At 42.6% G+C, this 13,668-nt stretch overlaps 1 protein-coding gene across 5 annotated transcripts in view; it reads right to left on the minus strand.

The window, feature by feature from the left end:
• FAM135A (family with sequence similarity 135 member A) overlaps positions 1–13,668 on the minus strand; it is a 73,568-nt gene that overhangs the window by 28,222 nt on the left and 31,678 nt on the right. For all 5 annotated transcript variants that reach the window (XM_072142177.1, XM_072142178.1, XM_072142176.1 and 2 more), the window contains exons 4-6: positions 6,168–6,247; positions 2,932–3,071; positions 1,557–1,627 (exon numbers count right to left, since the gene is read on the minus strand). In XM_072142177.1, coding sequence (XP_071998278.1) covers positions 1,557–1,627; positions 2,932–3,071; positions 6,168–6,247 — 291 coding nt within the window. The remainder of the gene's footprint in view (positions 1–1,556; positions 1,628–2,931; positions 3,072–6,167; positions 6,248–13,668) is intronic.

A 13,668-nucleotide genomic window follows, 5' to 3' on the forward strand; every position in this document is an offset into this window, starting at 1 on the left:
CAGCTTTATTCAATTCCCCCATAGTGTTTCTGAGTATTTGGAAATTAAGGGGGTTTCCCTAAGTATTTAAAGGGAAATTAACCTGTCACCAGGGACCTCATTTTCACTGAAGACAGGTTGCTGAAGCCCATCACACCTGCAGTGCAAATATGCCTTTTCTAAGCATTTGCATTACAATATAATTGTGTGTTATAACTTACGTTGCATCCTGACAAAATTCTGGGGTGGTCACAGGGGTTGGGCCTTGGCTTGGATGCATTTCAAAGAACAACACATGGCTTGTCTGTGTTGTAGACTGCTCAGCTTAGCCCCAGGAGCACAAAGGTGGAGACTAAGCTGAGGAGTGAGTAACAAAGACAAGTCACATGTTATTTGAAATGCATTCAAACCAAAGCCCAGACCCAAAATTTTGGTCAGGGTGCAAGGTAAGTTATAACATACAATTATATTGTAATGCAAATGCTTGGAAAAGGCAAAGTGCATTTTTGCACTTCAGGTGTGATGGGCTTTTTCAACCTGTCTTTAGTGAAAATGAGGTCCCTGATGACAGGTTCCTTTTAAGTTATCCTCTATCCATAGAGGCCTGACTACTGGAACTCCACTGATCACTGGAACGGGACCCTATTCTTATACAAGCATGCGCTCTGACACTCTATTGACTGTATGGGAGTGGTCTGAGAGAACCTAGCACTGTGGACGGATATTATCCATAATTTCCATACAACTGAATGCAGTCAGGTCACATGCTCATCCAGCTGCTCCAAACATGAGTAGGAGCAAGACCTGAGTTTTCCGGACAATTTGGGGTCCTATTCTTGTAATCGGTGGAGATCCCAGCAGTCAGACCCTCACCAATCAGCTAGTTATCCCTAATCCTGAAAATACATACTTGGGACAACCCAAGGGTAAACCATAGTGTACCTTATAGGAAATATGTTGCCAGCAAATGACCAAACAAGGTACAGTATTATGTGCGCTCAAAAATAAACATACATTTTGGCTTTCATGGTCTTTTTTGGATTGGATGGATCATTTGCAATTTTTTGTTGTGTTTTGGTTGTCATTACGATTTAAAAAGAAAAAAGCAGTAGTTTGACACCAAATGGCTTTATCCAACCACTAACCATGAGTGGGGGGAAAAAGATTTTATGTTATCAGTCATATTCTCTAAAAAAAAAAAAAAAAAAAATGCTCAAGTGCATATATAAATGAATTTAAAAAAGTACTCTATCCTGCAAATTATACTACGTCCACTAAGCCTACTAATAGATTCACTTTTGATAACCCTATAGGGCTATTTATGCGGCAGTCATTACATTTACATATAGAAGATAACACCTCTATAGAAAACACTAACATTACATCAATAATGACAGTAGAGATGTCATAGCCATTACTGGACAATTTGGCAGCACTCATAATCATGGACAGAAAAGAGAGGGAAAATATCTTCAATAAATAAAAAACTCATTATAAAAGGTTAGACTTTTTGTTATATTTTTTTAATCAGTCTAAACAAGCATTAGAGATACATTTCCTTTATGTTCTGTACTTACGAATAGTCTGTGTCTGTGAAGTACAGGTCAACAGAAAGTTGAAACATCAGCTCATTTAACGTTTCCTCAATCTGTGAACAAGACATTTTGTTAGAAGTATGTTCCCAAGTAGATATAATATATTCTCGAGTATAAGCCGGAGGAACACAGAGCCGGATGGGGGGTATATACTGGGGGGGCAGGGGGCTGGCTGCCCTCATACTGGGGGGGCAGGGGGCTGGCTGCCCTCATACTGGGGGGGCAGGGGGCTGGCTGCCCTCATACTGGGGGGGCAGGGGGCTGGCTGCCCTCATACTGGGGGGGCAGGGGGCTGGCTGCCCTCATACTGGGGGGGCAGGGGGCTGGCTGCCCTCATACTGGGGGGGCAGGGGGCTGGCTGCCCTCATACTGGGGGGGCAGGGGGCTGGCTGCCCTCATACTGGGGGGGCAGGGGGCTGGCTGCCCTCATACTGGGGGGGCAGGGGGCTGGCTGCCCTCATACTGGGGGGGCAGGGGGCTGGCTGCCCTCATACTGGGGGGGCAGGGGGCTGGCTGCCCTCATACTGGGGGGGCAGGGGGCTGGCTGCCCTCATACTGGGGGGGCAGGGGGCTGGCTGCCCTCATACTGGGGGGGCAGGGGGCTGGCTGCCCTCATACTGGGGGGGCAGGGGGCTGGCTGCCCTCATACTGGGGGGGCAGGGGGCTGGCTGCCCTCATACTGGGGGGGCAGGGGGCTGGCTGCCCTCATACTGGGGGGGCAGGGGGCTGGCTGCCCTCATACTGGGGGGGCAGGGGGCTGGCTGCCCTCATACTGGGGGGGCAGGGGGCTGGCTGCCCTCATACTGGGGGGGCAGGGGGCTGGCTGCCCTCATTCTGGGGGGGCAGGGGGCTGGCTGCCCTCATTCTGGGGGCAGGGGGCTGGCTGCCCTCATTCTGGGGACAGTGGCTGCTGCCCTCATTCTGGAGACAGTGGCTGCTGCCCTCATTCTGGGGACAGTGGCTGCTGCCCTCATTCTGGGGACAGTGGCTGCTGCCCTCATTCTGGGGACAGTGGCTGCTGTCCTCATTCTGGGGACAGTGGCTGCTGCCCTCATTCTGGGGACAGTGGCTGCTGGCTATACACTGGGGGACAGGAGCTGGCAGGCTATATACTGGGGGGCAGGGGCTGGTAGGCTATATACTGGGGGGCAGGGGCTGGTAGGCTATATACTGGGGGATATCGGGTGGTCAGCTTTATACTGGCCGGAGGCTGTGACAAAAGCATTTCCCACCCTAGGCTTATACTCAAGTCAAAAGGTTTTCCCAGTTTTTCAGTTAAAATTAGGTAGTTCGGCTTATACTCCAGTATATATGGTAAGTCTGCTTAAAATATTCTTCATAAGAGTAAGCCTCTTACCTTCCTTTCATCCAGAAGCATCTTTACTTTAAAATTCATCACATCGTTGACGGCTACCTCCTCATTTTTGTACAAAATTTGGAAAATTTTACTGCAGATGACAGTATCTTGTACTGATGCTGGGAAGGCCAAGTCATCGCCTATAAAATAACAGTGATTTACATTATTTTCTATTGAGGAAATAGACTACAGAGTGAAGAGAATGTAAACATTGCTACACGTTTGTAAAAAATAAAAAATAAAAAATGTTATCACTTCCAGATGCCAATGTCTCAACAAATTTTAAGCAAGTTCTTGTATAGTAATAATAACTTTAAAAAAGTGGTGAAATGTATAATTGTTGCTTTACTTTATTCATCTAATTTTTTTTTTAATTTTACAAATGACAAAAATGAACACTCAGCAATAACAGGCACTTTGTGCTGCTGCTGGAGACTGTTTGTGGACTTTGAGAAGTTCTCTCAGATTTTGAAGGTAGTTTTGTAACCCAGTGGGGTCTGTCTGACATCATCAGGACCCACTGTACAATAAACAGTGTTACTGGCTCTAGGAGATGTGCAAGGGCCTTTCCATAGAAGCCTCTGTTTATTTGAGTCATAGTCTAGCAGATTGCCCATTAAACATCATGAGGATGGTTTATTACAATTGAGGTTTCATATACTACTCGTAATGCTAATTGTAAAGAGTTGCAGGGGGGAAAGAATGTAGGAAATTAAAGCAGAAATATGGTATGAAGGAGTCACTATGAAAAATCTGCCCCCCATGTGCCTTAACATCATCGTTTACTCAATGCTTCATTGAACTTGATCTCATAGAAAACAGCTGCAGGAATGTTAATAAATAATCTCTATCAAGTTTTTGATTGAAAGGATCACAGATAACAAGACAGCTCTAACCGTAGACTATGCAGCATCATAAAATAACATATGCTATGATTGTAAATGATACACTCATCAAAAGCAAGGATTGCTATTTACACAAGACTCTGAAATAGTTTTTAACGTGTCTCCAAAAATCAGTTAAAGGGGTATTCCAGGAATATGACAACTGCTACAAAAACATGTGCTATAAATAAGTGAATACAACATAACTCAATGTCATTAATCACAAAATGGAGCTTTAAAGATTCACAAAATGTTATGGGCTTTCTAAACTAGGCAGAATTATATTCAAGATGGCCGCCACTGGAAACTACAACTACATGATGATGTAACACACTCTCTTGCTCTGTTACCATAGTAATGATGTGTGTAACTACCATCACTGCTTATTACTTCATTGAGATGGGTCTCACCACAACACTGGTCATACGGAATGCACTGCAACCAACCGACTACAGCCAAACTTAGTGATGATCACATGACATGGCCAGGCAGGTGCAGGACACGTGATGTGGACATGTCTTCGGTCCTGTGTCTTCTCTCAAAGGGTCACAGGACTGATTAAAGGGCCAGTAGCATTTTAATTCTTCATTACAGTGTATGTCCACAGCATTTTCTGCTGAGGGGAGCAAAATTTTACAACTTATTACACATTAGCTTATCTTTTAATGACCCATTTGAATATTAATTATGCTTATTCCTGGAATACCTCATTAACTTGTCTTGCCTTTAAATAGGAGAAAAGAGCTAATGAAATCCTACAAGAACTCAATTTCAAGCTCCCATTCTGTCCTCACAATCTATTTCAGATCAGATGCAAAATACAATCCCGTCACCCGGTGGTCTGCTGTATTACTCTGTACACAGAAGCTTGGGTTGTATCTGCAGCTGGCAGTGTACAGCTATTCCAGGCATCCCGAATATCATTCTGTAAAGCTTGACTGGCTGCGAGGAAGCTGCTGGAAGGCATGTACTGTCTGAAGTCCTGTAATTCCCCGATTTGATTATTATTGTTGTTTTCTAGAATAGATATGCCTTGGGTTTTTTTACAAACCGCTGAACCAGACCAGAATCAATGATAATCCCAGCATTCTTGCTTTTATATGATGTTTATGTCCATACTGCTTCTGTCTGATATAAAGCTACATGTAACACTTTATTGCATCGGGATCGGGAAACTCCAATCTGAGATGCATATACAGGATATCAATGTGGCCTTGTCAGGGAAGAGAGAGAATGCGTTTGCTGGAGGTGCATGTTATCCAGAGTGTAAATCATCAACACAATAATCAAATGCTGCCGACCTCTGTCCAATAGATCATATCCCACTTAGCAGAAACAAAAGTGCAAAACATATTGCGCTCTCTAGTATCTATCAGTCACTAGGAGTATATGGACCCATTTACAAGCAAATTAACAAGAAGCTGAGGAGACTGTACATGGTGTCCTACCTGCAGATAGCATGTTATAGAGCAGACTATACATCAGGTTATAGAGCAGAAGGCACTGAGCAGATTAAACATGGTATAGATCAGGAGGAGCTGAGCAGATTATACATAAATTCTTACTTGTAGGCAGCAGAATCATTTCCCAGAAAACTACATATCAATTTGCTAACCTACCCCTGCTCCATAACATGCTACCTGCAGAAAGGACATGAAATATGTAAGGGAAAGGAGACTGTGGTGATTCCGTTTAATACATAAATCTAGTTAATAACTTTCATGACAGATGAATAGAGTTACACCTTCCCCACCTTAGCTTTATGACATGGCTATTTTCACATATATTAGCATTGTGTAAGGCTATGGTTGTTGATGTCCCCGATGAACTCCGATATAGAAACCATAGTGTACTGTACTAAGTGTGTCTAAGATATAAGATATTGGGTAGTGCTAAACTGGAACACTTTATTTTAGGGCATGTTGGCATCCTGTCAATCTGGCCCTTTAAACTTAAAATGTTAAACTATCTTAGTTATGGATCAATTATTAGAAGGAGTATTAAAGGTTAATGAAACATAAAGCTATGTCTGAAGCGCTACAAGAGGGCAGGTATCATTCCAAAGACTCCAACAAGGGTGCTGTCAGGTTAGAACACTAAACTTACCATAGAGAGAAAAGAAAAGTATAACTAAGAGATGCACATCGTGATTAAACACAAGATGTAGAGTACAGATATTCTATTGAACAATGTAAACAAACACTACAGCGGTCATAAAATATGACACTTAAAACAGGTTATGTTTTTCTTTCCTCTCGCTTTATTATACGATTATTAGATATTTGTTGTAGATCTGAGACTACAGAGAAGAAAGCTGAGCAGTCACAACATATGTAACATGTACATACACACCTGTGACACGCTGAAGACTGGCTTCTATCTTGTTAGGAATTCGTGGTGGAATTTTCATAGATGCTCGGAGCTGGTAGAATCTGAAGTAACACACAAAGTACAATTTATTATTAGAAAAAGTTTAATAGATTTGAATCCCTACAAAAGGTAATGGCTATAATGTTGCCTACTCTATATCCCAAATTATGATGGGATTGAACTGTGTAGAAGAGGGAATGTTCTGTATTATAATAAACTAATTTCATTATTTAAAGTCCTCTATTCACTTGTATAGAGCATACATGTAAAGCTGCCTGAAAAGATTGCTGCTTCTGTAGGACTGCTCTATAACAAGCTACCTGCAGTATTTTCTAGGTCACCAGTTCGCTTTAAGGGAAGGCCACAAAGAAGTGCAATGACATTCTAACAATAAAGCTAAAAAATTTCACATGCGCTTTTCAAATGGCCATTTTTATTTTAACCCTCCAGCAAAAGCAGAGAAAATATGCTGGACAATGGACACTATAATAAAGGCAACTTGAAAAGTACCAGGAAGCATTTAAAAAAAAAAATGAACATGTGAGTAACCAAATAGGAAGCGGAGAGAAATATTCTAAAGGTTAGTGAGAACACATGAGACTTATGAGATGGGTCGGTATCTCATTCACAACTAACAATCACTAGTAGTTAACAAGACATAGTTAAAATACATTAAAGGGGTTGTCAATAATAATATATAATGGGATTTATATCTACATCCTACATCCGTTCTCACAAATAGTTCATGGACTGTTTAATGACAGGAAGCTGCTTATGGATTCTGGAGGGCAGGAGGGTCCTGGAAGGGCATTTACATTCTTCAGATTTAACCTAATGAATGGAACAGCAGGTCGATCACACACCTTGTCATAACTCATCATATAATGGCTCTAAGTGATATGCTAATAAGTGAATCAATATGTACTTATTCAGCCTCTTCAGTTTTATTAGCCATACTAGACAATATAATATGATAAACTCTATAAAGTAAGCCAATACCGGTATATATGCTAATGGAATATAAAGGCTACCCATACTTTGCCCTAAACAATGGGGCAGATTTATCAAGCTGTCTGAAACTCAGAATGCTCCTAGATGCCCATGGCAACCAATCACAGCTCCCCTTTAAAATATTCATGAGCACTGGTAAAATGGAAGCTGAGCTGTTATATTCTGACTTTCAGACAGCTTGATAAATCTGCCCCAATGTCTCACCCAACCCCCTGCTCTCACCCTCCTCCAAGTGTAATCTAGTGGCAGCCGGAATTGTGGGAGGGGTGGGGGCAGAGACTTGCTCTGCTCCTTGTAACTGCCTGTGAAGCTACAGCACTGAAGGCTGATTAGCATAATTATAGAAGTTGATTTTAGAAGAAGAGAGGCCATGGATAACAAATTAAAGAATTTAAGAAAAATTGCCACAGTCACAGTGCCTAGATCTATGAGCAAGTGGTTTATGCTGGATTTTGATGATAGATTTTCTTTAATTACATTGTAAGCGTAAAGTAACCGTCATTCTGAGCAAAAAAAAAAAAAAATAAAAAACATAATTCTGCTCCAGGTGTCCCAGGGAATCATTCCTCAAAGTATTTTGCCTCTCAGTCCTCATTTAGTACCTCTTTTGGCCGATAGCAACCATGGTTTCCAGCTCTCAAAAAAACTACAATCAGCAAGAAGGAGGGGTGAGGCCTGACTCCTGTCACCTCACAAGCGCCTGCTGACCAATCAGACCGCAGCTATCTATCTATCTCTCGTATCTAATTATCTATCCATCTATCTCATATCTATGTATCTAAGTAAAACTCCAGCACAGCACATGAGGGCACAGAACATGAGAGGACAGCTTGGAAAGTGACTCTTGCCACTTCCTTGTGTGAGGCGATGGGGGGAGGGGAGGCTGTAGTTTCTGTATATGTGGATTATTTATTTATACACAAGTGTAGGGAAAGCTGAGGGAGAGATAAGAGTTCAGGTGTTTGGTTATTACATTAGTCAGTGTTCCTGTCAGCACATAACTGCTGGAGCACTAAGCCATGAGGTGAACAGCTGACTGCAGGGAAGGGGATGGGGCATGTCTCTAGCTCCCTAGTCTGCTCCACTGTGAAGACAGAATGTGCCTAGCAACAGCCATACAAGAGATCACTGACATCTAGGGGAAATGTGCAGAATACAAGATGAAGGAGCAAAATTCGGGTGACTAATCCAATTGCAAAAGGGCTTAAAATTACCTGCCCTACAACATATCAAGAGTTTTTTTTTAAAATGGTTACACTTTAAAACGAACCTGTCATCAGGATTGTAATTTTTAGCTGGTGTCAGGTACAATAGCCTATGTTTTGCTGATTTTGAAAAAGCCTTTGTCAGCATTCTGAATAATTTCAGTACTTTATAACAGTTTATTTTACATTACCTGTCTCGTGCCAGCAGCACGTGGTGAGCCTAGGGGGAGGGGCAGCTGCAGTCTGTGTTTGCCTGTGTCTCCTTATATTCTTCTTCTTCTCTTCCACACCCTCCCCCCACCTGCTGAATGCAGATGACAGGAAGTGGGGAGGGAGTTGGATGAGTGTGGAGGAAAGGAGCCTGATATGAACACACACAGGCTGCAGCTTCCCCCTCCCCCGAGACTCATCACATGCAGCTGGCAGGGAACCAGGTAATGCAAATTAAACTTTTATAAACTACTGAAATTATTCAGAATGCTGACAAAGGCACTTTTAAATCTGCAAAAGCATAGGCCAGTAGTGTTGAACCATTGGCACGCAGAGCCCTCTCTGTGGGCATTTGCCCTATCACCCTTGTCTTCTCTATATTCAGCATTGGAGCTCAGGCCAGGCAGGAAATTCCTGCTCTGTGCTCACTAGTGCTGTCTTGGAGAAAAAGCAGCAGGTCAGTGCCTGCCCTTCTACTCCCTCCCTCCTTCCCCCTCCTCCTCCTCTGCAGCCTGGGAGGAGCATGAGGCGGAACTGCGGGATCTGCGGAGTACAGATAAGTCATAAGTGCAGTCACTCAGTAGGAGGGAGGGAAAAGGAGCTGCTCTGTGTGTTTTTCACAGGCTGCAGTTCAGTGTTCAAAGCTGTAAATTCTTAAAGGGGACCTGTCAGGTGGCTTTATTGTTTGGTGTCCCAAATTGCCCTGTATGATAGCTTTCCATGGCCACATATATGTTCAGTGTGTGTGTGTTGTGCGTGTGTGTGTGGCCAAAGACGGCTGTCAAATGTGGTGATTTGATCCAAAATTCACAAGACTGGTTCCTTGTAGCTTTCCTGCCCACATCCTCCATCCCACAACACACACTTTACTCCACACACCCCCTGCCAAATAGATTCCCAAATTCTTCATGTTGCCCCTGATACTGGTAATATTTGACCTATTAGCAGCTAACAGCATCACTGTATTCGTGCAAGATTAATAAAGGTATGGTGGTAATAATATAGCAGAAAATTATTCACGGTAAGGTTAAAATACATCATGGTATGGTGGTAACACTCCTCACAGTATGGCGGTAACACTCCTCACAGTATGGCGGTAACACTCCTCACAGTATGGCGGTAACACTCCTCACAGTATGGCGGTAACACTCCTCACAGTATGGCGGTAATACTCCTCACAGTATGGCGGTAATACTCCTCACAGTATGGCGGTAATACGGTACTCCTCACTGTATGCAGGGAATGTTCCTTACAGTATGCAGGTAATATTCCTCACAGTATGCAGGTAATATTCCTCACAGTATGGCGGTAACATTTCTTGCTGTATTTGCTTCTACCTAGAGATATTATTGGTGATGTTGGCCTTTCTATGGGGTTCTGTTTATTATCAATGTGATTGTATCAGTAATTATATTTACCTTGTTGTACTGGTAATACAGCAGTATTGTATGTCCCTTATAGATTGGTATTGTCGATAATTTAGGTTAAATAGTCTTGATGGTACTTTGCGATAATTACATGGACTTTGATTTGGGCACTTGATCTCTAAAATGCACTGGCATAGGTTATTGGAACCTGTCACCAATGAAAAAAATCACATTTCTTGTGACAGGTTTACATTAATAATGCTGATGACAGGTTCCCTTTATCACTAAACTGACAACACCCTCAGGTAGAGTATAAAGTATTTACTAGGATGAGGAAACTTATTCTACACAGGAGAGCTCAGGTCTATTCATTTTCTTTAATGGTTAATTTTCTTTAATCCATGTCTTATGAATGAAGATTTACTACACGTGTTCCCTTTTAAGATTACATATGTTGGCATTTAGTGTGTTAGCAGACCCTTGGTTATTTGAGTTTTGCCCCATTCTGACACCAATAACCCACTCTTCCATACTTTTGTGGGCACAGGGCTGGGTAAAAAGTGTAATTTTCTGCAAGATTAGCTGATGTTTTCATTATTAGCGTTTTGGTGGCTATACAAACTTTTGATCACTATTATTTAAATTTTAATGTATGTTGAAATTAACATTTGGATGTTTTATTTCCGTTAAGAGTGCACCATACGTGATAATCATTTTTAGTTCATTTTTAGTTCATATAGGTTGCCTAGGGTACTAGAGCCCAGGGAGGTTTGATCGTTGGAACAATGTACTGCACTGAAGAATGTTAGCAATTCACTAGATCTATATTAGTGCATTATGCAGCAGACACCCGCAATGTATGGAGAGGTCATTATGTTTCCACCGCTAAAGGTGGTTGGTTGTTTTTTACATAAAGCACCCGTATATACCGGCGTACAAGACGACTTTTGAAGACAGAAAAATCTTCTGTCTTCTCTGGGGTCGTCTTATACGCCGGTAATCGTCTTATACGCCGGTAATGACGGCGTATAAGACGATCGCGGTCGGATCGCGCTGCATGGAGAGGGCTCACGGGCTGAGCCCTCTCCATAGCCGGTAAGTCTTTGCTGCATATTGCAGCAAAGGCTTACCGGTAACACCCGCGATCGGTGCTAGCACCGATCGCGGGTGTTTTCACAGCGATGGCTGCCGGCTAAGCTGCCGGCAGCCTCAAAAAGATGCGCATGGGACATACTCACCGCGCCGTCTTCTTTCTTCTGCTAGGCGCGGAACACTGAAGACGAGCCGTGCGAACATCGGGGCCACCGGAGGGTGAGTATATAAGTTTATTTATTTTTTAATGCTGTGCTGTATACTACTGGGGGCAGTGCTGTATACTACTGGGGGCTGTGCTGTATACTACTGGGGGCTGTGCTGTATACTACTGGGGGCAGTGCTGTATACTACTGGGGGCAGTGCTGTATACTACTGGTGGCAGTGCTGTATACTACTGGGGGCAGTGCTGTATACTACTGGGGGCAGTGCTGTATACTACTGGGGGCAGTGCTGTATACTACTGGGGGCAGTGCTGTATACTACTGGGGGCAGTGCTGTATACTACTGGGGGCTGTGCTGTATACTACTAGGGGCAGTGCTGTATACTACTAGGGGCAGTGCTGTATACTACTGGGGGCTGTGCTGTATACTACTGGGGGCAGTGCTGTATACTACTGGGGGCTGTGCTGTATACTACTGGGGGCAGTGCTGTATACTACTGGGGGCAGTGCTGTATACTACTGGGGGCTGTGCTGTATACTACTGTATGCGTTGGAAAAGGGGTAGTCTTATATGGTGAATATTTCTTAAACTCTATATTTTAAACAGGAAAGTAGGGCGGTCGTCTTATACACCAGGTCGTCTTATACGCCGGAATATACGGTATTGAAACCACCATACATTATTACTGTATGAACACATAAATACTAAAAACTAATGATTCAACAGATGGTTTTTCATTTACTTTCCTGACAAATGTTTGATGATTTGATTACCAAATGTATTTGTAATTCTATCTTTCCTTTCAGACTAAATAACATCTCATATAGAGTGGGGCCTGTTAAAATGAAAGCTGATCCAAGCAAGAGGACAAATAGCTATCATTTCCAAGAGTCTTTCCAGCTACCATTTTAGCAGCACACATGATAGTTATAATTAAGTTATGTCTTCTGCAACGTTACACCTGTCCTGACATTTAACAGTTGTTTCATAATTTACAACAATCTCAAGTAATACATATAATGTAACATGCCAGACAGCATCTGAATATGGGAAACAACCAAGCGGCTGGAGTAAGAAAGAACCACTCCGCACCCCTGGTTGCTTAAATACTTCCGGTTTTGGGCCCTGCGTCTTACCAGATGTTCTTGGGGATCACAGGACCCGCTTCATCCAATGACTGGCACAGAACGTCCATCATTGGAAGAGGTGGGTACCGCGACCCCTTGCTACAGGATCCAGAAACAAAAGTACTGGAGAGACGTGGGAACCAATAGCCGAAGCAGGGTAACCCCCCACACCCCTGGGGTTATTCATATTCATACTCATGTAAAACCCCCTTTAAGAATTACTGCTATTTAATGGGGTTACCCTCATGGGACAACAATTTTAGATTCGTGGAGGTCCAACTCCAAGTATTCCTTATCACAGTCATGGTGATAAGGAACACTAAAAGATATGGAGATAAACAGTGAAGATTAACTACTTTTTTATTTCCCAGTTTAAAAAGAGCCTATTAAGGCAATTTGGGGCACTAAATCAACTATAGTTCTTTAGTGTCCTAAATTTGAGGTCCCTCCATCTCTGCTATAAAAAACCTTTAGGGTGGGGTTACATTTTAGAAAAGCAATACAAAAGCCTGGGGCTAGGCCTTGGAGGGAAAACTACAGGGTGACGCTAAACCATCGGTCAATAAGCACCAGTGGGTAGTTTAGTGTCAGGAATTGCTCTGGCAGGTTCTCTTTGAAGAGCTGTATGAGCACTAGACAAATTGTACTTCCCAAGGCCTCATTCACACAACCGTGTGCTCACCTGGGCCAGAACCCCAGCATAGAACATGTCTAGGTGGAAAAGGGGGTTTGGGGGAAGTGCTGCATTTCTCTCTCTCCACATGATGTATGTAAGATTTGCTGAAAATTTGCTGTATAAACATTATGTGGACAGACTTGTCAGAACTAAACAGACACAAACTGCTTGGTCACAAAAAGATAAGAAAAATAAACCAGTTCAGTAAACCTGTTCATTTTACATAAGCATCTAATAACAACAAATACGTAGAATAGAACATCTCAGACTTGAGAAGTTCATCAGAGTTCTCCATAGAGTATATTCAGGCAGTCACAGTGAGGTACATCAACATTATGATCTCTCCAACATTATACTTCTATATCGACTGAATATACCATTATTTATATGCTGGGCATGTTCTATGGGTCTAGTCACACCTTCTACAAATTGGGGATTACATTATAAAACTACTCCAGCACTGAGTCATATTACAGATATGTGTACAGGTCATACGATTGCTGACTACTTTTTATTCCACATAACATCCTTCAAAACTTGTCACGCAATCAGGGTGACATCATCCAAGGTACTTGGGCCTCCTAACATTAGCAAACTGTTCCCCATGCATATACCTGATCACATAAAATC

The sequence above is a fragment of the Engystomops pustulosus genome, chromosome 3, assembly GCF_040894005.1.
Source record: "Engystomops pustulosus chromosome 3, aEngPut4.maternal, whole genome shotgun sequence".
In the NCBI taxonomy this organism is placed as follows: domain Eukaryota; kingdom Metazoa; phylum Chordata; class Amphibia; order Anura; family Leptodactylidae; genus Engystomops; species Engystomops pustulosus.